Source organism: Amborella trichopoda, chromosome 9, assembly GCF_054954075.1.
Source record: "Amborella trichopoda isolate Santa Cruz 75 chromosome 9, AtrichopodaSantaCruz75HAP2 v2.0, whole genome shotgun sequence".
Classification (NCBI taxonomy): domain Eukaryota; kingdom Viridiplantae; phylum Streptophyta; class Magnoliopsida; order Amborellales; family Amborellaceae; genus Amborella; species Amborella trichopoda.
Genome location: NC_142344.1, coordinates 16,748,074 through 16,775,037, shown reverse-complemented (window position 1 = coordinate 16,775,037; position 26,964 = coordinate 16,748,074). Strand labels below are relative to the sequence as shown.

Below are 26,964 nucleotides of genomic sequence, written 5' to 3'. Positions count from 1 at the left end.
AGATGATGTCTTAATTTTCTGTGAGGCATCCCCTAAGGATGCAATTGCGGTAAGTAACATCCTGTATTCTTTATGTGGGCCCACAGGCCAAAAACTCAACACTATGAAAACCAAAATTCTATTCTTTGGTTGTGGTGATGGACTTAAATCAGAAATTGTGGATATTCTTCATTTTGGGGAAGGGGGTCTGCCAGGAAATATCTTGGGTTGCCTTTCGTTCATGGCGCTTTAAAACACTCCCATTGTCAGGCTTTAGTGGGGAAGACAGTTGCTACGATTGGATGGCGAGCTTTAACATTATCTTTTGCAAGTAGACTTCAGTTGATTAAGTCGGTCTTAAGTGCTTCCTCAATCTAGTGGATTCTATGATTCCTTAGTTCGAACGTGTAATATTCTAGAGAGATGTCAGCGGAACTTTCTTTGGGCAGGTAGTTATGATTTGAAGGAACTACATCTTCTAAATTGGGAGACTATATGTCTTCCTTTGAGGAGGGCGGTCTTGGTATTAGACATCTATAGGATGTGAACCTGGCTGGCATGATGAAGCTTGCATGGAGGCTAGTTGCAAACCCCTCATCTCTTATTTCTAGATTTTTCCAACGTAGGTATTTTAGAAACTCTTCCATATGGCTCTCTAAGACCAAGAATTCGTCTCATGCATGGAAGGGCATCTCTTTTGGTTTAAAGAACTCAGGTGCAATGTTAAGTGGGTTGTGGGTAATGGTATTTCCATCCAATTTTGGGCAGATCCATGGCTTTCAGAGGTTTCTCTCTGGGATGAGTTTGGACATAATATACATAAGGACTTGGCTCTACCTGCAAAGTCTAGTCTGACTGATTTTCTCTCTGATAATCCTCAACAATGGTGTCTACTTGACCTCACCAGTGGACCCTACTCTCTGCGAAGAACTACTATTGGGCCTTTCTTTCGAGCTTGGCAAGCGGTGAAGTCTTTCATAGTTTGTCCCTCTTCGACCTTTTGATGATTTCCTTTTATGGATTCACTCCTCGGATGGATTTTTTTCTATTAAGAGCTCTTGGAACTATATTAGAGACAAGGCTCCCATTAGAGAGATCCTAAAAAATTTATGGGTTTCTCAGGCTCATCCTCGAGCCAAATGGTTCACTTGGATTGCCCTTCATCTTCGCCTCCTTATATCTGAACTACTACAGTTCAGAGGGATCGATCTAGCACACCGTTGCCCCTTGTACCTGAATGAAAGTGATTCTGTTAATCATATTATTTTGTTATGTACTTTCTTGCAGGTTCTCTGGCGGTCTATTATGTGATGATGTGGCAAAAGTTTCGCTATAGGCCCGTTGATACCCTCAATATTTGAGAGGTGGGTCAAATTCCGGTTCCAATCAGCAGGATTTCGCAATGTTTGGATCTCTTTATTCTCCACAACCATTTGGCTCTTGTGGACTGAGAGGAATTTGTGTATTTTTGAAGGAAAGAGACTCAAAAGAGAACAACTATTGCACTGGATCATTTCTATTGTTGCGGGCTTAACAAAGGTGAAAAGGATGGACTTTCCACCTATTAGAGAAGCCTATAGTTGATAACCTCAAAAACCAGTGGCACCCAATGCATCATAAAACTTTGATTTTGGTCTCATGGTCTCCACCTCCAATAGGTCTCTATAAACTAAACATTGATGGCTCATCCCTTGGCAACCCTGGACCAGCTAGTTGTGGACGAATTGTCAAAAACAATATGGTAGGGTTTTGTGCTGCTTCTGCTGTTCCTCTAAGGCACACATCCAACAATGTTGCTCAATTTTCAGCCCTTGAAAGGGGCATTAAGCCTATTGAGCTGCATTGCTTTCCAATGCTCATTGAGAATGGTTCGCAGATTCTAGTGCATTCCCTTCACGACCGCCATAAGCTCCCCTGGAATCTCCGTATTATGACAACAAACTGCCTTTACCACCTGGATGGCTACCCCTGGAGTATTAAGCATGTCTACTGAGAGGCCAATTCGGTGGCTGATCACTTGGCCAAGAGTGCTACAAGTCACTCTGAGGCCACGGTTTGGCGTGCCCGGCCACCTGATTTTATTTCTCATGTAATTTCTTCTGATATGGCCAGGACTTCTCATGAAAGAACTGTACCATGAACTCTTTATCCTTTTGTACCATTCTTACTTATTAATGAAAAATGGGTAGGGGCCCAAATCCCCACTGACTTACCCAACAAAAAAATCGTGTGCGACCCATGCGTGACACACCCATTGCTGGCTTTCTTGGACACACCTTTTCTTGGTATCTTGGATGCCACGCCATTAGATTTCATTAAACTATTTAGTTAATATGGGAAGGCCATTCAATAGTTATCAGTGAGAAACTGGTTCTATCTACCATGACTTATGTTGTAAAAGATTTTGAGAAGTCCCGTCTTTCAATCCCGTCTTTCAAATCGAAATTATTGAGCAAAAGAAATGATTAAGCTTAGAAAAATTAGGGACATGGGTCTCATAAAATGAATTGCCTGTCAGAAGGGCTTTCATAAGTTGACATGACTTCAAGCCTTTGTTATTGGGCATCGAACTGGTGCATGCACTTGTTTGGTTGGACTGGTCGAACTGTGCCGTTCACCAATCAGATCAGTCAACTATTAAAAGTAATAAAATATAACATAAAAATACAAAAAAATTGAGAAATATGGAGAACAATAGAAGCTTGAGGGGCACTGCATCCAACATAGGCTGAAAATAGAAGGAATCGAGTGCGTTATAAGGCCTGGCAATATTATACATTCATCATGTCACACATTTCTGCTCTTTCTACTAGTAGCCAGTAGTTGTCCTTGGCGAGAAATAATAACTTATCCAATCCTGCTTCCTAGGCATACCAATAGTACTAGTAGCGTGTTCTTTTCCACTCTTTGGTTGGGTGTAGACGGGTGCTCCTCTTCTATCAAAATCAAATGTCTTTGGATTCCCAATCTCATTGGCAATTACTTGCCATTTTGTCTTCTCACTATCATGATTCTCAATGCTCTCTTCCAATTCGTACATGACATTGGCAGACACTTTAGGGCAATTGCTCACATTGCTAGGTGTGTGAGTCAGATGCTCCTTGACCACCTCCTATCTTTGTTTATTTATTTATTTTTTGCAATGTATAGACAGACAAATATTTTATTACTTTTCCCTATTTGGAGCTCTACTTACATGCCCCCTTCATGTGTCTGATTTCAATTTGTTAGACCCTGATGAAGGCATTTTAAACCTCCTTATTCACCATCCAATCTCCTACACCAAATCCACCTCCAACTAGGCCCATGCAAACCACCAGTCATTAAATTCTTAAACCACCACTACTGCTAATTAGCTACTCTCTGACAAGGAAATCACAACCATATGCAAATGCAACATTCTTACATAAAAAAAACACACACATCCATTGCAAACATTTATTTTGTACTACATATAGTAATTTCGGAATATAAATTAGACTTATAGGATAAATGCATAATAAAAGTATTAAAAAAGGCCCTTACTTTTCCTTTCCAGTAAGCTAAAACCTGCTCCAAAGCATCTATTCAACAAGAATACTCAAACATGCACTAAATAAACCCACTGTAGCATGCATTTTTTCCATAAAATAACAAAAAAAAAGAATGAACACAGAAACTGTCCATCATTCATATCTTAATGGGCACAAAGTGTCTGAATCCAGCCAAAACCTCCAATAACTAAAACAAGAAAACCAAAAGAACTGCAACTTCTATAGTTCAATTGAACAACAAAAGATTAATGAACATATAAAAACCAAAGTACCAATTATCCATATCATAATAATAAACAAAATCCACCAAAACTCTACAAATTCAACTCAAGAAACCAAGATAATGACTACAATAAACCCACTATTACATTCCTAAAAATAACCCATTACAATGTTTTACAAAAGTTTCCTCTTTCCCAAAACCTCCCTATTGGTTTTCTAAATTTTTTAAAATCTAAGTCAAACGAAGCAAAAATTAATGAATTATACTTGCTTAAGAGGCTGAAGGTGTCTTGAATATGTAGCTGGTAATGTCCCTAAGGTCAATGGAAATGGCCTTGAGATGGAGGGCTTCTGGTAGAGTGAGGGGCAAGCAAAAATTGGCAAACTCTCTCTCTTAATAAGTTCAACAGAATGCTGGTTTCGACTGAAGCCTCCTTATGACTGGGCAAAAGGACAAAAAATCCATCCAAAACAGGTAAAAATGACTGCAACATTAAAAAATTAAAATTTCTGGAATTATTGTAGCAGTTGAGACCAGCCAGTTTGGTTTGGATTGGTTGACCTGGCCAGTCTGGGTCCTGAATTGGATATATTCCAATTTGGACCCCTAGTTTGATTTGTGGGAACCTCGGTTCCAGGTCCACCTCATCCAGTCTAGTCTTAATATCATCACATCAATGTTCAAGAAGGCGTAGGCGGCCCACCTAGGCGGTGAGGGCTCTAGGTTGCCTAGGCGGGCGCCCAGACCCAAAGGTGGCTAGTGTTTTTTTTAAAAGTTGGATCCCCCACACTTCCCCCCATTTTATTGTATATAAAAATGTATGTTTTTTAATTTAATATGCAAGTTTTGTCTATAATATTTTGTTATGGTGGCGTGTGGTTCAAAGGCGTAAAGGTCTTGGGTTTGAATCCTATTTGACGCCTTGGATGCACGCTCTTCTTTCTCTCTCTCTCTCTAAAATAAAAGATGCCAAAAGCACAGATCAGACATAAACATTTACGACTTTAGACCGTAACATTTACGACTTTAGACTGTAAATGAAATAATTATAAGTTAAAAGCAACGTTAAAAGATAAAATCAATTCGAGATGTCCTTTAAATCTCGCAAATCACAAGTCACTCACAAGTCACAAAAGTTTCAAAAGTCATTAGAAAAAAGTCACATCCGACTAACAAAGGCCATAAACTACAAAAATTCTCCTTCACCCCACAAATATGATGAACTCAATTATGAGCTTGAGTTTCATCATCACTAGCAACAGGAGGTTGACGTCCGGCATACAGTCCACCTAAATTTGATGATGATGCCAAGCCATCGTCATTAGAGTCATCCTTCTCCTCCACATAAAAACCTTTTCCCTTGTTTCTCTACATCCTCCTCTTCCTCCAAGATCGTCATCCTCCTCCTCTTCTGTGCCTTCTTCTTCCCTTCTCCTTTCCCTTTTCCTGGGCCACTTCCTTCGCCTTCCTCTTTGTTTGGGATCTAGTAGCTCTCACATGGCTCGATGCCAAACCAGCCGCCTCTTCCAGTTGGGTCCATGTCAAGATCTCTCTTGTATACAGGCTCATCCTCGGCATTGGGTTCGACCAACCACTCGCTTGTTGGATCTAAATCTTTCACAAGTATGGGATCTTCAATTTGAAACCTGTCTAGATGGCGCTTCTTCAGCCTTTGATTGTATTGAATGAAAATAAGGTCGTTTAGTCTCATCTGTTCGAGTCTATTTATCTTCTTTGTATGTACTTATTTCATAGTATACCATTTCCATATTACAATTCTTTACTTTATAAAAAAGTATCGATAAAATTATTGTTGTAAATTGATAGGGAATGAGGCTGAGGGTAAATAAAATATTCACCATCTCGAAGGTGCTGAACTTGTGCTCGCAGCTGGACGATGTACAAGTCAAGTTCAATATCTGTTGTGCCATCTTTTGCAAGTTGGGGCCAGCTTGTGCATGGTTGGCCCACCAAGAGGCTATAATACATTTAACAATAAAAATTAGAGTACATATATCTATGTAATTTAGAACTTAGCAAATTGAAATGATAAATATATCTTCAACTTACATGGGTATATCTTTGTCCTTTGCCTGACTGCAATGTCCGTCCCAAGTGTCGCCATTGAATAACGGTATAAGTCAAGTTCCATGGACACTTTATTTTGGACATTTGAGTCGGGGTGGAGCCTTACATTCTCATTGAATGCGACCATGATAGAATCCCTTCTCTCTATCTCAGGATATGTAAAGAAATAGGATTGGGAAATACCCTGCTAAGTGTATGGGTCTCTCCAAATGCGGATCCCATTTGCCATAAACAATTTTCAAGATGGGGCCATATCTTTTGTCATTTTACTTGAAGTTATACTTGATTTCTTCTTTGGCAACCTCCATTGCTTTGAAAATATGTCCCATTGCCCGTTCCCTTTTGCTATCAACAAGGTGAAGCACTTTCACAAGTGGCCCAAACATATGAAAGCAAAAACTAAACCCACTCGAAAACCTGGTTGACATGAAAATGTCATAAACCTTTTTTCCCTTGGCCTCCAAAGACCACTTGCTCCCCATCCATGTATCAGATACAAACATGGTTCGAAGCTTGTCCTTTTGTTTATTCAAAGAACCTAGAGACAAGAATGAGGTGGCAAACCTGGTGACCCCCGGCCTCACCAAGTCAGTCCCACCTGTAAATTCCCTCATCATTGCCAAAACATGGGTGTGCCTATAAATGAAAATTGTTATGGCTTTGGCTTTTCTAGTATCTCATGCTCAGATTTCTTTTCACCAATCTTTTCAAGCATGAGATCTATCCTGTGAGCCGCGTAAGGCGTTTAGAAAATGTGTGGCTTTGAAATCTCCAATAATCTAGCAACAACTATATTGGCCTTAGTCATTTCTGTGACAACCTGCACAACATTTGCCGCACCTTCCTCTTCAATGCACTGATTCACAATACCGTATATGAAGGGCGCATTATGAATCATATTGGATGCGTCAATGGACTTCAAAAAGACAGATCCCATGGGGCAATTAACTAATAAGTTCATGACATTCCTAGACCTCCTATCAGTCCACATATCTATCATAATAGTCACCCCACATCTGCCCTAAGCATCCTTGTGGGACTTCAGGTAGTCGTGTGTTAATTCCACCTCTTTCCTCAACAAAAGCCTCTTGAGCTCATAAGGTGTAGGAGGCTTATATCCTAGGCCAAATTGCCCCACTGCCTCAAACATGGCAATAAAGTTCTTTAAAGCGGTAGTGTTAAATGGTAGACTCACTTGAAAGTACCTTCTAGCCACATATTGATTCACCCTTTTTCTCTCCTGCTTCTTTAGAGTACTATCTAAAATAGTCTGTACCAGTTCTCGTTAGCGAACAACCACATTGGGATCGGGATGCAGAAAGAATGTATCAAGAGGCCCTCTTGGTTGAGGTTTCTTATTCCCAATGGTAACAGGTCTACTTATGGAGGCTCCTTCCACTTCATCTTCATCATATTCAGGTATGCCACAAATATTTATATAGGTCCTCACGTCTTCATATCCCTTATTGACCTGTTGTTTCTTCTTTTGGACCCCTTGTATGTTCTCCAACGTCTCTTTCCTGACCTCTGCAGGGACTTGGGTACATCATGCCGCATCCCTTTTTATACCGGCCAAATGCTTTTTCAATCTATTAATGCCAATATTGTACTCGTTTTTGCAAAACTTGCAACCTACTCTATTCTTGTCAATAGGGTTTGGACAATATGCATATTTCCAACCCGGATCAGTTTGTTTACTTGAAGCCAAGGAAGACATTTCACCTACAACCTTTATCTATCAAGTATCAACTTAACACCTAAGCTTGAAAATTACACAAAAACTAGGCCAAACTTGAAAAAATTAGACAATCGTCATCTAAAAATTACGAATATGAATTGAAGTAAAAATAGTAGACATTGACCCTTTAATATCTTGGGTTCTTATTAAGCCAAAAAATAAATCTAGGTAAAACATGCACAACAAAATTGCAATGATATAACACAAAATCGAAAAAAAATATCACACATGCAATTAGTTAATAAGCATTAAGCAAATATTAAACTAACTAATAAAAAAATTATGGTTTATGAATCATAAATCGAAAAAACATATTGCACATGCAATTATTTAATAAGCATGAGGCATTTATGAACTAACTTAAAAAAAAATTATGGTTTATGAATCGTAAACAAAAAAAATATTACACATGCAATTATTTAATAAGCATTAAGAAATTATTAAACTAACTAATAAAAAAAAATTACGGTTTATGAATCATACAAGTAAATTCATGTATAAAAGTTCTTTCAAAAAACAATTCATGTATAAAACCAAAAAAAAAGAAGTAAAAAACAATATTCAATCGGTTTGGGGGCAATAGACTTTTTTATTAAATTGTTTTCTCAAAGACCCAAACTACATATCAAAATGGGAAAATAATAATCCAAATAGACGATAACATATCAAATATATATCGCAAAGTATAAAATAAAATGCAAATAGCAAATAATAACATCATTAGACACCAGGCCCCTACCTGTTTTTATTGTTATTATTTTTTAATTTTCATTCCTTATTTGATTATGCCTTTATGTTCTTTTCTGACTAATTTTATTTTATTTTTTCTTAAGAATAAAGCAATTCAATCATTTATCCATTTCTTTGTTTTTTAATTGGTGAGGCACCCCTCTCTCGCTTTGGTAAGTGAAGAAATCAATGCACCACTCTAGTCACAGAGGCTATTTCCTAAGTAACTGAGTAATGTAAAGTGTTTTATTTCTTGTCCTTGAAAGATAATAGGTGGTCATCGTGTTTTGATCATTCACTTGCATATTTGTGTTGTGTTGAATCGTTGAATCCGAAATTTTGATTGGGTTTGATTAAGTCTGAATTGGTGATCAGAAAAATATTAAGATATAATTAGAACTTTATATAATGTATACTAAAATAGAGGTTTATAGAGTGTGGATTTAGAAGAGACCCACGAAAATATTAGGTAGACTTAAAAAAAATATATATATATATTAAAGGATTAGATAGACTTAAAAAGAATATATATATATATATATATATATATATATATATATATATATATATATATATATATATATATATAGGAACTGAGTTATGATCCATACTGGTTTTGATTGATTCCCTCCCAATTGGAAATGGTCCGGTTTTAAAACACTGGGGGGTTAGTTTTGGGATGAACCTAGGATGCAAATCATCTCTTTTTTTCCAAGTATTTAAGTAATTTATTTCATTATTATGGTTCATATTGTAAAGAGAATTGTACTGTAGACACTTTGGTATTTCAATGTTATTATTATTATTATTTTTCAGATGATTAAAAATATATGTTACTATTTGAATTTTAATTTTTTTTCTAAAAATTAGTTTGAGTGGAAATTTTAAACCCATATATTTAATATCGTCATATAACAATATTAAAAAAATATTTTCAAAAATTTAAAATTATCAAATTACCCGATCATTTAAATGGTTCAATCCCAAGGAAATAAACAAATCAAGGAAACCGCCCATTTCCATGGAAAAGGAAAAGCTTCGTACTTTAAGAAGCCATGGCCACGAATTGATGCAATGATATAGTGAATGAGTGCGTGTGTGTGTTGGGGTGGGTGGGCGGCGGGGGGGGGTGGGGGTGGTGCGTGCGCACGTGTGTGTATATAGCACTTACAAACAAATACATGTGCACATATTTCATTTTTTATCAAACTTTTAATATCTTGTGGGCTTGAGCAAGCGTTTGTTACAAAATGCTTGTAAGTCATTATATGCACAACTAGTTTTAATTAGATTGATCACTATGAAAGTTAACTCCTATGCATGTGATTAATTTCATTATGAATAATGTGGTAACTGACTTCAAGACCATGGAGGAATCTTCTTACATTTTGAATCGATCATGTGATGTGGAAATTCTTTGTTGATTCTCATTCATGTGCGACTTTGGGTCACAAATGCATTGATACAGGTAAGTGCAAGCAGCAAAGTTCCAACATGGATCCAATTACATCACGGAAAAAGAAAAAACAAGATCGCCAAGAGCTTCTAGAGCCTTCAGAATGTTACAAGTGGCCACTTGTGTGGATTGACTTGGAAATGACTGGTATTTTATTTACTTAATTTCCCTAATTCTTTATGGTCTTGTAATGCAAATTGTTAATTACAGGGGCCATTTGTTGTTTTCAATTCAAGCTTTTTGTTGAAATGAAGAATTTAATTGGATGATTCTAACATGAAGCAAAATGTTGTTATAATATTTTTTGTCAATTTTATCTTTAATATTTTTTTGATACTCTTGGGACCATGTGCTCAGAAGTTTAGGAAAGACAATAGTTATTGACATTTAAGAGTATTCGTGTGTGGCAAACCTCTGAAAACCCTAGATATGACTGAGTCTTATTTGTTATGGTTTAGTGTAGAACATGTTTACATGATCAGTTGCACAGAATCAGGAGTGTGTCCATAAAAGCACTAAACATGCTTTTTGTTGAACAATCTAATTGAATTCATATCTCATGATTGTGTGGAGTTCGGGTTCATTGAAACATGTAGACTAAAATCTGGGAATTTGAATTCATACGTTGCTTTAATCATCATCAATATAGCTTTTTCTCAAGTATTTGGGGTTGGCTACAGGAATCCTAGTCCGCCATTCTACTCTATCAAGGCCTATAGCCTCATTTAGGCCGTAACTCCCCATATCTTTTCTCACTACTTTCAACCATGTCCTTTTGGGGCTACCCCTTGCCTCTATTGAGCCTTCTACTTGAACGAACTCGTACTTCCTAACAGGTGCTGTACTGGGTCTACGTTGCACATGCGCAGCCCACCTAAGTCTACTTTCTCTCATCTTATCATCTATTGGAGTCATACTTAAGTACTCCCAATTGTATTCATTTCGAATTCTCCTCTTGCCACCATCCATCTCAACATCCTCATCTCAGCTACACTCATCCTATGGGTGTGTTGTTTATACATTCATAAATAAATTTCAGAGTTATATTAACTGAAAAACAACGTATATACCTTTGTAAAAATGTTGCACACAAATGTTCTTACAAACCATTATGATTTACTACTCTGATCTTGTAGAAGCCGACCCCAAGTAATCGGGAATAGGCTTGGATGATGATGATGATCTTGTAGAAGGTTATGATATTAGTAAATTTATTTATGCCTGACATACCAGTGCCAACTCAATACAACACCAATACCTATACAGTATATTCTTAGGAGATTATTAATTATAAAATGATAGTACAACTATAAAAAGTATAATATGAACAAGATACTTACCATGCATTATGATATTGTATACATATGAATGCATAGTTTTGCACTATATAAGTTATATAATACATATGCATTAATGAGTCAGATAGGATACTTGTATCCATATCTGTGTCCTGGATTTAAGGAGATACTGAAATCTAAATCATGTCCCTGGTTCCTTTATCTGTGCCAATATATGATCCATATCTGCACATCTTAAGTGGAATGCTGTTTCCTATGACGTAGATGCTAGCAAGTGTTTACTTTGTTGTTCTTGCTCTCATGCTGGCTCAATTTTTGATAAAAGATTGTTTAGATGTTTCTCTTGCTCTCTGGGTGTTTTCAGTAAACATTCCTTGTGATTTTACATTTTAAAGCTAGCTTGTTTGTGATATGCTGATGCCTGCATTTCAGAATTAGTTCTTCTTTGAGTTTTAAAGAGAAGTTAAATGGGAATTAGTTGTTGTGTAGGGAATTTTTATTGGTCTGTGAGAGTTATTCTTTTGTTAATTTCCATAATTTTAAGGATAAAGTACATTTATAAGATAAGCCTGGAGCATGTTTTCTGCTAGTACCACTTCATAATTTGCACGGACATAACCAGTCTTATGCATAGTTTTTATTTTGCAATTCTTTCTTGTAACCATTATGTAAATTCATGAACAGCGGCAATGTTCAATGATATTAATGGTTTGCATTCTTGCATGCATGCCTGGGATAATGTTCCATTAACTGCAATTCTTTATCAGTTCCCTAAAATAGTTGCTTTAGAGTTGACCGTTATATTCTCTTATTGTATAGCTATACCTGGAAGAAGATTAATGCCTCTGATATTTAGAGCTTTTACCTAAGTTCTTGCTTTAAGAAACTAAACTGTTATAGCAGAATAGATCATGGCATATTAAAATAAAATGATTTGTTATGTTATGAGATATTTTAACAGATGAAGGCCTACAAAAAGTCCGTATCACCAATGTAAAACTGTGACATTCTTTGTCATGATGAAAAATTTTGCCCCACATTGACAAAATTTTAAGCATGGTATTTTTGGGAATATGGGGGGTCCTTGTGACTTGTATACTGCAGTTTGAAATAAAATTGGATTTTCACCATTAATTGTTCAGAGAGAACTTAACTAAATAAGTTAAGTTCAGTTTGCATAAATACTGTACTAGAGGCTGGTCATGAAGATTAGCAACATGTTGGAGTTGCATGCTGATGCCTCAGGCATGCACATAATGGAATCCTTGTGACTTATATACTGCAATTTGAAATATAGTTACCCAAATCTTGTACCGAGGTCGCGATTCTGATTCAGAATAAAAAATTCACTATTCCTAGGGTGAATTGCGATTCTTAGAAGATAGGAATCGCTATTCTAAATTTCTCGAATCTTGTTCCAAATATTTTTCTGGAACCTTGATTCTTGGAAGCTAGGAATCGAGATTCCATCTCACAAAATTCACAATTCATAGGTGCACAACACTGGCATTTAATGTATATGAGACCTGGATTTCGATTTTTAGGAATAGGGAATCGATGGTTTTTTGAAGCTAGATTCACAACATCAAAATGGGGGTTCATAGATGCACCGAACCAGTGGGACTCATCATCCTGTTGGGCGGTTATTAATTTTATAGCTTGCACATCGGTCCTAGTGCTATACAATTGTCGGTAAAACAATTCCTCCATTTTCGCCATTTATTACCAAGTAGTGAATGAGTTGGGAGTCTTGAATACCAAGAACATGCTGCTTTGATGAGAGAGCAATGAATTGCTTGAGCAATAATTGCCTGTCTAATGCCATACTAGCACATACAATGATAAATGAGCAACATGCTCTTGCAGGGAGTCAGTCCTGTCAAATATTTCGAATGCAGGAAGTTGGTGTCTCGCTAACAGGACCTCATCAATGTCTACTAGACATGGCCTCTTGTACATTGTGATAGGCCAGGCGTCCGATAATTTTAACTTCTTGAGTCCCTCCATTATCATGGATTGTATGTCCGTTTGGGTACTTGCAATTGGATTAGCAAGAGGTATAGTTAGCATCCTAATTACCGGGATGTCCTAGTTTGGTAGGCGATCCCTTCTAGGATCTGGATTTTGTTGCTCCCAGAACGGATCTCTCAGGGATCTCAATTTTTAAATTTTGGGATCTCGAATCCCATTGATAGGGATCTTGATTCCTGCTATTAGGGATCTCGATCCCAACCTTAAAGACCAAGACAACAACCAAACTGATGATTTTCTTTGTTTATAGCCAACTAGCAACACAATTACTGCTTGCTTACTATCAATAATGAGATCCCTTCTTTAAAAAGTATACGTTATCCTAGATTGTCATACACTTTAAGGTTGGTAAAAAGATCCCCAAAATGTTGAGATCAAGATCCCAAAAGGTCGAGATCAAGATCCCCAGAAGGTTGGAATCTCAATCCCTGACATTTGGGGATCTTGATCCCTAACATGTGCTTTATACATGTGACGTTCCCAACCATAAGGATCTTCTAGTGTTTCACGATCGCTCGCTCCCAATCCGGATTTCAGTACCATTCCCACTCCCGATCCCAACAACTATGGTTAGCATTGAGGCAGATACGAACTGCACTTCTGTAGCCAAAGGCTTGGAGTATTGATCGATACCCCTGTATGAAAGGTTGAGTGGGCAAAGTGTTAAGTTTAGTCGTTAGGGTTGCTATTTCAGCATCTTGTTTGGCAAGCATTGCCTCGAGTCTGGGCCTCCTTTTTAGCTAATATTTTAAATAGAACTCCTCAGCCGACCCTAATTAGTTGGGAAAAAGGCTTTGACAATGATGATCTTATAGAAGTTTTTTTTGTTTTTTTGTTTGATAATGTTAACATTGTATTACTATAACAAGAAAATACAAAAGATTGAGGAAAGAGAGAGCCGAGATTACCCTCGAGACGAGTATCTCAGTCAAAAAATAAAGCCAAAACCCCTATACAAACTATATACTTTTGTAGGAACTGTATACAAAAGATTGAGGTTTCCAAAAACTTGGGCTTATAGGGACGCCCTTTTACAAGAAGTCACAAAGAGATTTAGAGTCCTAGAGAACCGCGATGGTCCAGTGCAAAAAAGGAGGTGGACCATTCATTGTCTTCCAAATGTGGTCGTTGTCGAGCATCATCATTAGCTAGGAGGTCGGCGAACTCGTTCGACGCCCGCCGTGTTTGTCTCCAACAAACGTTGGTATCCCTACATAGGTAGTAAATCTCATAAAAAATCCTAGATAGGTACCAAGGAGGATTAGTTGTGCCTGCCACCCAAGATAGAATGTTTTTAGCGTCTCCTTCCTCCACTAAGGATTGACCCCAAGACGGGTCTAAAAATTTAAGGCCCATTAGTAGAGCCAATGCTTCAGCAAGTTGTGAGTCTCCATTGCCCACATATTCTAAATATGTCATGAGAACATTGCAGATGTGATCTCTGAAGACCCCCTACTCCTGAATGGCCCTGATTCCCCAATGAACAGCCATCAAAATTTAACTTTATGGCATTTTCTGGAGGAGGCAACCAGTTGTGGGGTCTCTGTAGCTTGAAAGGCTGGAGTCGGATAATATTGTCCCATTGCCTGAGGAAAGAACTCATAGGAATCCCAACAAAGGTACTATGAGTGGAGGCCCAAAAGGCTACAAGTGATATAACCTTGTGAAACAGCCCTGAAACTTCATTTCTATGTCCTTGAAAGATCCTCTGATTGCTTTCAAGCCATAAAACCCATACTGTAGCAGCGATAGCTGCCCTCCACAGGGTTGTTCCTGCCTTGGGCCGAGGACCACCTGAATAATGAAAAAATAGATCTTTTACCGAAGGTGGGAGAACCCATTTAAAATTGAAAAGCTTTAGGATCAGAGTCCAAAGCTCAAAAGCCATGCTGCAATGAAGAAAGAGGTGGGGATTAGACTCCTCCTCTTGCAGGCACATTACACATCTGTTTGGAAGTGGCAGACCTCTTTTTTGAAGCTGATCGGGTGTGAGAGCCCGTTGACAGCCAGCTATCCAATTAAAGTACTGAACCTTTGGAGGAGCTATTGTGTTCCAAACTTTGTAAAGAGGGGAGGTGGGGTTAAGAGGGAAGGTAGGAGGCTGGATAAGTTTCTTATAGAAAGAAGCTACCGAAAACTTACCCGAAGGGGCTGGAGTCCATACCAAATAATCATCCCCTGATGAAGGTAAACAAACAAAGTGGAGAGCAGCCGAAAGAGTGGTGAAGGCTAAAGTTTCCTCATCAGAAAGATTCCTTTGAAAATTGGGGTTCCAAGTTCTACACCCCCCTGCGAAGACCATTTCATCTGCAATTGTGGATTCTTTGTTGGAGGCAAGTTGAAAAAGTTTAGGAAATAGGTCCCTAAGGGGAGCATGTCCAATCCACAGATCCGACCAGAAGCGAACTCTGTTGCCTTGTTTTGGATGGAATCGAAGCACTTTCTTGAACTGAGCAAAGGAGGTTGCAAAAGATCTCCAGACTCCTGAAGCCCTACTTCATGCTAGCTTTTCGGGCACCCACATGTGATCCGGAATGCTATATTTATTCCGAATAATTTGTGCCCAGAAAGAGTTTGGTTGAGTGGCCAATCTCCACCACCACTTCCCCAGCAAAGCCAGGTTATACTTTCTTAGATCTTTGATTCCTAAACCACCTTGGACTTTGGGCAGTCAGACTCTATCCCAAGATATTAGATGATGTCTCATTTTTCCAGCTGGGCCAGACCATAGAAAATTCCTCATGAGTTGGTCCAACCTATTAGCCACCGAAGCTGGCATATGAAAGATGGACATTGCTTTACCAAAGTAGACCGACCTGCCAGAGATAAGAACCTTCCTTTCCATCCAGCAAGATGTCTGTCAACTCGATCAATCACTTGGATCCAGTGTCTCTTTTTTGGTTTCCCTAAGCCTAGAGGTATTCCCAAATAGGTGGTGGGGAGATCCTCTACTATACAATCCCAGGATGGAATCAGGGATCTGATTTCTTGGAGTGTAAGACCCACTCCCATCATCTTTGATTTTTCCAAATTTACTTTGAAGCTAGTGGCATTTTCAAAGCATTTGAGGAAAAGTGTAAGTTTCTCTATTTGTTTAGAATCTGCATCTAGCAAGACTAGGGTATCATCTGCGTATTGCAGATGTGATACAAAAGGTCCTTGTGAATTGCAATGGAAAGACGAGAGCAGTCCTTTCTGATAGAGACGAGAGATAGTCCTACTGAAAGTTTCAGTTACTATTGTAAAGAGGAGATAGCGGGTCCCCTTGACGGAGCCCTCTCGAAGCAGCAAAAAATCCTTTAGGACTTCCATTAATAAGCACTGAGAAATGGGGGGTGGAAATACGACCTTTTATCCAATTTCTCCATCGAGGTCCAAAGTTCATTCTAGCCATGGTCTCATCCAGTAATGACCAGTCCACATGATCATATGCTTTATCCCAATTGATTTTGAAAATCAATCCTGGTTTCTTGGATAGGTGCCTAGAGTGGATGCACTCATGGGCTACCAGCACACCATCCAGGATCAACCTTTCTTTGATGAAGGCTGATTGAGACTGCGAGATGATGAAAGGAAGGATCTGCTTGAGCCTTGAAGCCAAGACCTTGGCAAGAATTTTGTATGTTGAGTTAAGCAAGCTAATTGGACGAAAATCCTTAAGCTCTTGAGCACCTTCTTTCTTGGGGACAAGGGCGAAGAAGGTAGCTTTGATAGCTTTATTTAATATCCCCCTCTGATAGAATTCCTCAAAGAAACTCCTTATATCAAGCAAGAAGGTTCCCATGAATGATTTAAAGGGTGGCATAGGAAAACCATCCGGCCCCAGTGCTTTGTCTTTGGTTAATTGATATATGGCCTTTGAGATTTCCTCAACTGTAAAAGGTCCTTCCAACTCGTTGGACCAATGATCAAGAACAGTAAGGAAATCCAAAGTGGTCATCCTTGGCCTAAGGCCCACAGGGGCAGTATAGAGTGATCTGAAGTAGTTTAGAATGGCAGCTTCAATTTCAAGTGGCTGAGTAAGAAAATTGTTATCCACTTTTATTGTAGATATCAGATTTTCTCTCCTTCTACAATTGGCTATTTGATGAAAGAAGGCTGTGTTTTGGTCCCCTGCTTTTAACCATTTGAGCCGGGACCTTTGATACCAAAAAAACTCTTCTTTCTTGAGTGTAGTGAGGTAATCTAGCTTTGCTTGGGTTCTGAACAGTGCTTCAGAATCCGACAAGGGTTTGGCTTCTTTGATGTTATCAAGATCTTGGATAGAATTGAGCAGGGAGCTTTTTAACTAAGTATAATTTCCTGGCCGAGATTGACTCCAGCTTTTCAAAGACTCTTTGAGCAGCTGGATTTTGGATTGTAACTTGAAACCCTCTCTACCCGAGACTTGGGAGGAGAAAGTATTCCACCAACTAGGGATGAGGATCAATAGGGAGTGCTCTTCCAACCAAGCCAATTCAAACCTAAAAGGTTTTGGCCTCCTACAATTCGTCTGTGTATCAAGAAGAATGGGGCAATGATTCGAGGTAGGTTTCGACAAGGTAAGTGCGTGTGAGTCAGGAAACATAACTTCCCAACCCAAAGACAGAAGGAATCTATCCAGTTTAGCCAGGGAGGGTTGAGCAAAGTGGTTGGACCAAGTAAAGGCATTTCCTTGAATTGGAATGTCTACTAGTTCTTGTCGGGAAATGAAGTCAGAGAAATCCAACATACATTGAGATATATTGGTATTGTGGTTTGTCTCATGGGACCATCTGGTGATATTGAAATCACCACCCAGGCACCAACCAGAATGTGGTAGGGCTGCTACTAGGTCCAATTAGACCAGAGACGGGGGCGAAAGGAAACTGAGTTTGGACCATAAGTGGCGGAGAACTTTAACAGCGCACCATCAGTTGTCCTGGTGAGAAGGACGGTGACTGAGAAATCTCCTATGTGGGCCGAGAGGAGGTTAAACTCAGTTGGGTTCCAAATTACCCAAATGCCACTAGAGGCCCCTGTCGCTGGTAATGATTCCCATTGACACGGCCTTCTGCCCCACACACTGCGGATGGATTGCAAGGTTGGGTCTGGCTGTTTCGTCTCTGTCAAGTCTAGGATTGATGGGGAAATTGTTTTTGAAAGGTGTCTCACCGAGTCCCTCTTGGACTTTTGTCTCAGCCCTCTAATATTCCACGAAAGTATCATCATTAAGTGTGGGAAGAAGCAGGGGAGGGGGCAGCCCTAGTCGACCGCCTAAAAGTGGGGGAGGTTGGGTTAGTAGTGGGAGAAGACTTGGCTTCAGTAGCAGATTTGTCATAATTAATAGAAGAAAAGAAGTTAAGCAGTTCACGTCGTCCTTTGAGATTCACCTTAATCCTGCTTTGAGCATCCGCCTGCAAGAACCGATCTGTCGGGCCTTCAGGTCCAATATGTTCGAAACTCATTATCCTATAGATCTCCTTCATCTTGTCTGATTCTCGAGAGCTATCTATCCCACCTGTTCTTTGTACGTCACCTTCCTCCGATTGGGAGGAAGAGGCTGCAAAGGGTAGAGACTCAGGAGCTAGCACTGAGGGTTCAGTGGAGCAAGACGACTGGCCAAAGGAAACATAGGGATACAGGTCCGACGGTAAGGAGCCTGGTCTACCTGGGCTAAGATCAGACAATGGAACCTCAAAAAACTCAGAAACTGGGTTGTCCAGAGAAAAAACAGAGGTAGGAGGGGTCTCAGGGGAGGCTTCAGACTGATTTGGGGTCTAGAAAGTGACTGGGGGAGGAGCCCAGCTGAGGACTGGATGGGGGGAGGCGTTGATAGGCAGTTCTGGAGGAGGGGTGTAGAATGATTAGTAGTGAAAAGGGTAAGGTTGAGGACCACTGTGGACTAGTGGGGTAGTATACTACTCATAAGAGAAGAATACCGTAGTAATTCTGTCGAGAGGAATTAGGAGGGAAGGCTGAGGAAGAAAAGGGCCAAGAAGCATATAGAGATGAGACGGGTCAGGGGGAGAAGGATGGAGAGAATTTAGCGTGATTATGCCGAAAGGGAGAAGGGAAGTGTCCACTTCCATAGGCTCTAGAGAAGCAAACAGAGGAGAGTCGTTCTGAGAGAGGAAGGGAAGGGTTAGGAACGTCAGGGATAGAATAGATGTGGACCCAGGGTGTGGAGGGAACGTGGGTCTGGCTTTCTCGGCTATGGTGTTGTCATCCACCAGAAGACGTTGATTGGAGCTGCAGGGGGGAGGGGTAGGATGGGGTTTATCGGCTCCTGGGTCGTTGAAGGCGGCTAGCTCAGAGAGATGGTAGGATCGCAGGAAAGACAAGGTGGACCTTCAAGGGGAGGGAGGATAGAGGGAGGGACAACATTAGGTGACCCGTCAGGAGATGGTTGCAGCAGGAGGCTAGGTGGCAAAGACGAAGGGGGGATGGTTTTTAGGGCAGAGCACGAAACATCATTCGAGAGGACAAGGGCTGCTGTCGAAGTGAGGGAAGGCGGCGAAAAGGTGGCTTATGTCTTCTCATATGAGCCTGGGACACTCGGTGAAAGAAGCACCTGCCATTTGCCCAAAGGAGCAGTCTTCATGGTACCAGATGTACCTTCGTTTGATGAATTCCCTTGCATAAGAGTCGGGGCAGCTACCGAGGCTCGATCCAAATCCCCGCATGAGGAAGATGGGTCCAAAAAAGAGCCTGATGACCCATGAGAGGGTTGGTGGACAACAACCTCCTTACCGGATCGACGGGTCGAAGGAGTCGGGAGACCAAAAGGTGGATGACAACTATCACCAACCCCACTGCCTTTAGAGACAGATCTCGTGTGAGTGGGCCCCAATCAAGCACACGGCGCCGGCTGTCTGACTCCACCATCCCCAGATAGCGCTGAGATTGTGCCACATGCCTTCCACTGGGAAGGCTGTTGACCGGCCGCCGGAGAGTGTGGCCGATCGTCTTCCTTACTAGGAAGAGAGTCATGGAATTTTCGGCGGTGGCATCTTCTAGCACTATCGGATTTCTTGGAAACAACTGTCCAAGGATGGGGGGAAGAGGTCTCCGGTGGCGAGAGTGGACGGCTATCTACTAGGTTAGCCGAGGGGGGAGAAGTCTCAGCCCAAGTCAAAGATATCAGATAGAACAGGTTATCGATTTCTATCCACACGCGAGGTGGAATAAAATTTGGGTCTAGAACCTCCACCAGGAGCAGAATGGAGCGTAGCGGTAGCGTTTCCAGTGATTTCCATCGAATCGAAATCAAACTTTCGCAAGCTTCAGCTATTCTCCCAACAGTTGCAGGGGACCAAGCGTGGAGTGGCACATGGTGAAGCGTCAACCATACTTTTTGCCTTTTGAAAGAGCCTTCTTGGGGGGACCAAGTGCGAAGGCTCAGAGTGACCCCTTTGAAGATTGTGGATTTGGACTCTTGCAGCACCTGGCAAGCAAGAGCTTGTGAATAAAAGGTGAAGAGGTAGTCTCCACTTGAGAGTCGTCTAGCCAAAATATTGGTGTCCTTCCAGAGTTCCTGAGCCCATTTCTCTATTCCTCTAAAATCATCCCTTGGAGGGCGAAAAGTGCCTATTAAGGAAGACTGTAACTTTGTCTTCTTAAGCAAAGAGGTCTCTTTAGAAGGAACTGACACGAAGAAAGGACAGAACGGAGGCTGGTAGCACTGAAAGGAGGGAGCCCCCTTAGGGCAAGCCAAAGACCCTGCAAGAGGTAGGGGAGCCGAAGAGCGTGTGGCAACTTGCGCAAATGAACCAGGAGACCTAGAATCAGAAACTGGTGGCACACTTTGTTGAAAAGCAGGATTAAAAGACTGTGTTTCCTTAGGAGTTAGCTTATGAGAGGCGCAGAGCGGTTTAGGGTAGAGGTTGTAAATACTTTTCCAGAAAGGAGTGGTCGGGAGCCAAGTAGGTCGGAACCGAGAAGTAGAAGGAGAAGGAGGTGGAGGGCTGGCTAAGGCCGGACAAGAAGGTCGACGATAGGAAGGGAAAGGAGATGGAGGTGGAGGTGGACGGAAACGACGCCTCCTCCTCATTCAGATCAGTGTTGTACAAATCTTTTTTTATAAAATTTTTCTAGAAGTTGATTCTATATAAGTCCTTAGGAGGTTGATTCTCCTATCCCAACGACTACAACGCTAGCGGTTGAGCAGTGACCAAAAGGGATGAAGCCAAACTCTCTCCCGGCCCTTTCCATTACCTCCTTCCATTATGAAGAATGGGATCAAGGAGATCATGATGGACGCTCCAGGGAGTATGGGCACATTTCTTGTTCATATATGGGTTGCTAGTGACTAGAAAGGAGAGTTCAGATGCAGATCCCTCATTGTTACGAGGGACACCCGTTTCAATTCGCTCCGCTGCATCCTCTCACAAGACCCTTGGGGGATGGGGGTGAGGGCTCTTCGATTATGAGGGTGTGTCGTCTTCTTTTTCCTTGAGCACGAGGTTTCCCTTCCTGTTTTTTAAAGGCTCGAATGTGGGCCATATTATAGGCAACGGTATCTGACGTACCATTTTTAGGGTGTTCAGCCTTTAAAGAATTGAAGCGAGTATTCCGCAACAAAGGACCAAATCTTGGAATGCTGTTGAAACATTACATAAGAGGGTGCTGATGCTTTTTGACAACAACTCCTCGTGGCCTTGTGGCCATGGTCTTCTTTAATGTGTCTAGCACAGTAATCGAGGTGTGTTAAGCCTTCAATCTAGCAAATGATAGAGTTAGCTATATCTGACCTAATGGTCGCTAGGGGTGCTTTACTGGCCTTCCATTTCCCAAGTCAGCAATTCTCCTTGGCCCAGCTAGTCATAAGCTCAAGAGTTTGGAGATGGCCCTCACCCCCTGTTTACCTACGTAGAGCTTGAATTTGGAAAGTTGTTTCATACGGCTTATAAAATACATGGGGACCTAAATTAGCCTGACCTCTCATAGCATAGATATAATTATTGGCTTAGCTAGTCACTTGCTAAAGGCTTGAACTATGTTCCATACGTCCTTTATGCTTGCGTATAGCTTGGAACCTGTATTCATCCCACTTGGTGTAGTTTACGAAGCTACCTTTTAAGTATAAATATAATTATTGGCTTAGCTAGTCACTTGCCTAAGACTTGAGTTGTGGTCCATGCGCCCTTTATACTTGCATAGAGCTTGGAACCTATATTCATCCCACACTATAGTAGTTTTTGAAGGTAAGTATAATGGAGGGCCTGCATTAACCTGACGCTCTTCGCATAAATGTAATTATAGGCTCCGTAGTCACTTTCTAAAGGCTTGAAGACTTGAACTATGGTCTATGCCCCATTTATGCCTGCGTTGAGCTTGGAGCATGTATTCATCCTACACTAGAATAATTTTCGCGTATGATGTAGGCAATTGGGATGACCCCAACCGGATTCGCTAATTTAGTACTAGAGAAGGTGGTTGATGAACAACACTCAGTACTGACAACGCTTTAGACCGGCCTTGTAACTGCTGAATACTCAGCTTTGTGGCACCAATGACCTGGAATGGATGAGCAAAAGCACACTTCTTCTTGAGTTGTGATGCTGGCAACACTCAGAAGCCAGTAGACCTGCATTGGTTGAAAGTAAACGAGTTTGGCGGTGCCCCAACGGAACAGACTGCGTTGGTCCTAGGCTCTCTCCCATCTGTTGCTAATAAGGTGTTGCAAACCTCCTTATCTTCCCCTTTTCCGACCATGACATCTAAAAGCCATTGTTTTGTGGTTCGATTGTCGTCATAAGTTATTATATGAGCAACCTGGTCTCAAGGCCCCCATGCCACGGTCACGGTCAAGGCAGCCAGGGTGTGCGTGCTCTCGTCCTGAGTAGGATTCTCGACAATGGGAAGGGATGGGATGGTATGGAACATGTTGCATCATGGTTGATGATCAGACACGACTGACTAGCTAGTGGGTACACTTATAGTTCCCACCACGAAAAAGGAGATGGGAGCGTGAGGGATCCCTTCCTTTAGATGTGGAGTTGAAGCCATTTGTCATCGGGCCAATCGAGAGATAATCAATCGACCAATTAAACTCATGTTTCTATAATCAATTCGACCCCCCGATCCAATTGGGGGCAAATGCCTATGAAAAGATCGCTTGGATTTACGTAAAGGTTGCTTTGATTTATCCATGGTTTATTCCTTATTTCAGAAGAGAGGTCTTCCGTTCCTTAATGGAGTCGCCAGATGTTTGGAGGTTTCTTAAGCCATCTGCTAGGAAGCCCTTGATAACCAAGAAAAACACAAACAACACCTTGACGAGAGGTTGATTTTACAAAGAGTTCTATTTTATTTCTGAGTGAATGGTTTCAAGGTAGTCGTGGATACCTTGTTAATTACATTCACCTCCCTTACAATGGAGACGTGAAACACCTCTATTTAATTGGTTACAAATGGCTCAAATAAAAAAGTAGTAGTAAAGTTTACAACATATGTCCATATACGAAGGGTCTTCTATCGTCTTCTTGGTGGTCTCTGAAATTCCTTGCTTCTGTGCAGTGTTCTATCGATCACCCCTTTTCTTACTTGTCTCCTTGAGTACCGGTCTCCTGCTTATGCTTGTGGTTGCTGGTTTATAGAGGTTAAGGTACTCCAGCTGGGTGGTGTGGCAGAGTGGTGTAATGGGCATAATGATGGTTACACTCCACTCCTGATGGGGATCATGTGTTTACACATGTCGAATATGCTGGGACATGGCGTCGACAAATATCGCTCTTCTTGAGGGTCACATATCTTTAATCGAGTTGAGTTCTAGAAGACTTGAATTCTTCCGATCATGAACATTTTAATCCGGTTATTTTAGCTGGACAATACTTATGTATAGAGAGGTGGGTCAAGGATACTTTGGGTATTTATTGCTCCTATAGAGATCACTTAGCGTTGGGTAGAGGATATTTCTACTCTACCCTTCCTGCAAGACATCTGTAGCATTTTGGTCACTTTAACTTCATTTGCCAAGGTGATTGATGTGTTTAGTAATGTTTATTCATCTGAAACATGCAATATTAATTCCAGTCCTCATGATGTCCTTAGGTAAGATGTGAATTTATGTAATATTGGGGGCTTGTAGTCTATAGTGTATTAATGGGAGTCTTGACCAACCAGGGGAACCTCTCTAGTGCGGATCGTGCTATGAGAAAGTACTGGAATCAGATATATTGGAACATATCTGGTAAAGTTTGTACTTTGAGCGTACTAAGGTAGAGGGTGTGAAGTGAGGCTCTCAGGAGTCTGCCGTAAATATATAAAGAAAAAAAGGTTTACTAGTGATAAAGACTACTGTGGGCAAATTACATGCAGGACCCTAGACTGTAGAACTATCCTAGCGGTGAGAGGTATATTATAGGCTCAACACTTAGTCTATATCTTATAAGGGTGTCCCTGGTTCACCTTAAATGGATATTCAAATTGGGGTTTGTCTTTCTTAAGAATAGACTAGGGCATAGTTTGTGGTGTCAAAAACACCTAAAGAGTCTATGGATTTGTCGACAACTCCAAAATATGTTAGGTAGCCAAGGGACACTCAAAACATGGGCCCATACACACTGTTGCCTGTCCTAACTAGGTAGTGGGTTGATTTGTTAATGGATTTCACTGTGGGCCTACCAAGGACAACAAAAGGTCATGTTCAATTATGGTGGTGGTGCATATATTTTCTAATATGGCGAACTTTATATGGCATGGGTGAACCACTAATGGTAAGATTGGTGGCATCCCAAGACCATCACCTCAAACCATGATATCCAATTGCTTAGCCATCTTTGGTGGACATAATGGGGAAAATGGGTACAAAGTTGCAATTTAGCAGTGCCTATCATCTATCGACATATGGGCAAACCAAGGTGATCGCTAGAAGAGTGGCAACATGACAAGGAGTTTGGGTGAAGGAAATTTTAAGTGTGGGATTTGGTGCTACAGTTGGGTTTGTGTATAAAAGTTCTCCAACTCGATCTTCCAACAATATCTCTCCAGTCATCAGCTGAGAAAATGTGAAGTAGGGGATTTGAAAGATCAAGAAGATCACTAGTGGCAACGCTTATTAGGTGGAGTTGCCTAGTGGATAGAATCTTCTCCAATCATCAATGTTCGAGATTTGTTCGTGTTCTAGGGTGATGTTGATATGACGGAGTTGAGTCTTCTCCAAATCAAGGAGGATGCAAATCAAAATTCAAGAGTTAGACTGAATTGATTTTTGTTTAGAACGGTATCCTATGTAGGGGGACTAGAACGGTATCCTATGTAGTCTATGGACAAGGGTAGTAATCTAGAAATTTAATTTCTTTTGGGATTTTAGAGCAAGGTGTTTCAAGAATTTAGGAGAGTAAAACTTGTGATGTGGGGTTTCTTTTGTCTTAGCTTTTGATTTCCTTTTTAAGATGGGGATCATGTTCGAATGCCTAGTGGGTAGGGAGGTGCATGAGTTTGGTAAATAAAGAGTTAAACTTGTGGATGTAGAGTAATTACGTTGGATTCAAAAGAAAGGGAAGATGTGAGTTATCTTTGAGTTCTTTTCTATATATGGTCTGGAATGTATGAAAGGGTGGGACATAGCATGAGAAAGGAGTTGGTTTTGTTTTATGCGAGATTTTTCTCATGAATGAAGAGAGTGCGTCATCGGTGAAAGGGAACGTCTTCTTTCTGGTTTGATTCAATGCACTTGTTTGCCTCTGAGTGTTGCTGTTTTCTTTGGCTTGATCTACGATCGAGGAAAGGGTGGATTAGTTTCTTGCCCTCCTTTCACCTCAACGGGTCACTTTGTGGGCGCTCTATAATGAGGCGCAATGTTTTAAAATATGTTTGAACCAACTCGGACTCACCAAAGTCAGCTTGAAACTAGTGCCTTGGCCCTATTTACGTAAAACATGGCTCCATGATCTAAATTTTATCATTTCTCTCCAATTTCTCAATGATTTTTGGTGAAATTTTAGGGGTTCTCTTTGGTTTTTAATCCTTTGTTGGCATGTATAAAGATTTGTGGGCGAAATTAGAGGTATAAATGTTTACCTTTTTTATACGAATTTTCATGCCTAATGTACAATGTTTCTTTTCTTGCTCTTGTTTTTCAATAATCTTTTGTAGGATTAGAAGCATTTTGTTCTGTGTTAAATCCTCTATCATATGTATATAGAAGTTTTTTTGTATGTGAAGCCCAAGTTGAAGAAATCTAAGATATGAATTATGGGTTTTTTTCCCCCTTCTGACCTTTATTTTTTTTCAATTTAAACCTTTCTTAGATTTTAAAAAATTTAAACCTATGTTTTTAGATTGTTTTGATGATTCACATCCACAATTTTAAATCGTGCAAATCTTTTTATTAAATAAATTCATAGGTTCATTGAGCCGGCTTGCTGAGTAGGCTGATCCTGCTCGGAGCCGTGGATGACCGGTTCGACCGATGGGTCCAACTTTTTAAAACATTAGGTGCACGTGGCAACTTTTGTCAGATGGCTCAGAGCTGTCCTATTAGCCCCAGCCACATATTACATATATGTGGTTAGGGAAGCATAGAAAGTTTTTCCTATCATAATCAGATAGGCGACAGTATAGGGAGAGATAGACACTGAATTAGATTAGGGATGGCTATACCCTCCCTCTCTTCTCAAGGTCTCCTATAATCATGCCTCACCCCTAAACTCGCTCTTTTGGTAGTGTGCTATTCTAGTTAAATGTGACGTATCCAACCCTTTAACTATGACTGATATTGTAGAATAATTACAAGGATAGAGATGTGGTTTTGGTTGACAGTTTCATTTTTTTTTTTAAATATATCGGTTGACCCCCCCCCCAAAAAAAAGAAACTTGTGATACGGAAATATGGTATGTGATCAATGATTCCGAGAATAACGGATCATTTTGAGAGCCTTTGTGATTTCCTGGTGTCTCATTGCACATTTAGAGTTGCCATCAGT

At 40.5% G+C, this 26,964-nt stretch overlaps 1 protein-coding gene across 23 annotated transcripts in view; it reads left to right on the top strand.

Moving 5' to 3' along the window:
* LOC18424516 (Polynucleotidyl transferase, ribonuclease H-like superfamily protein) overlaps positions 1 to 26,964 on the top strand; it is a 59,453-nt gene that overhangs the window by 5,611 nt on the left and 26,878 nt on the right. For all 23 annotated transcript variants that reach the window (XR_016041765.1, XR_016041764.1, XR_016041771.1 and 20 more), the window contains exon 3: positions 9,759 to 9,893. Coding sequence is in view for 10 of the 23 variants with exons in the window: in XM_020661498.2 (XP_020517157.1) it covers positions 9,759 to 9,893 (135 nt within the window). In the remaining 13 variants the exon portion in view is untranslated. The remainder of the gene's footprint in view (positions 1 to 9,758; positions 9,894 to 26,964) is intronic.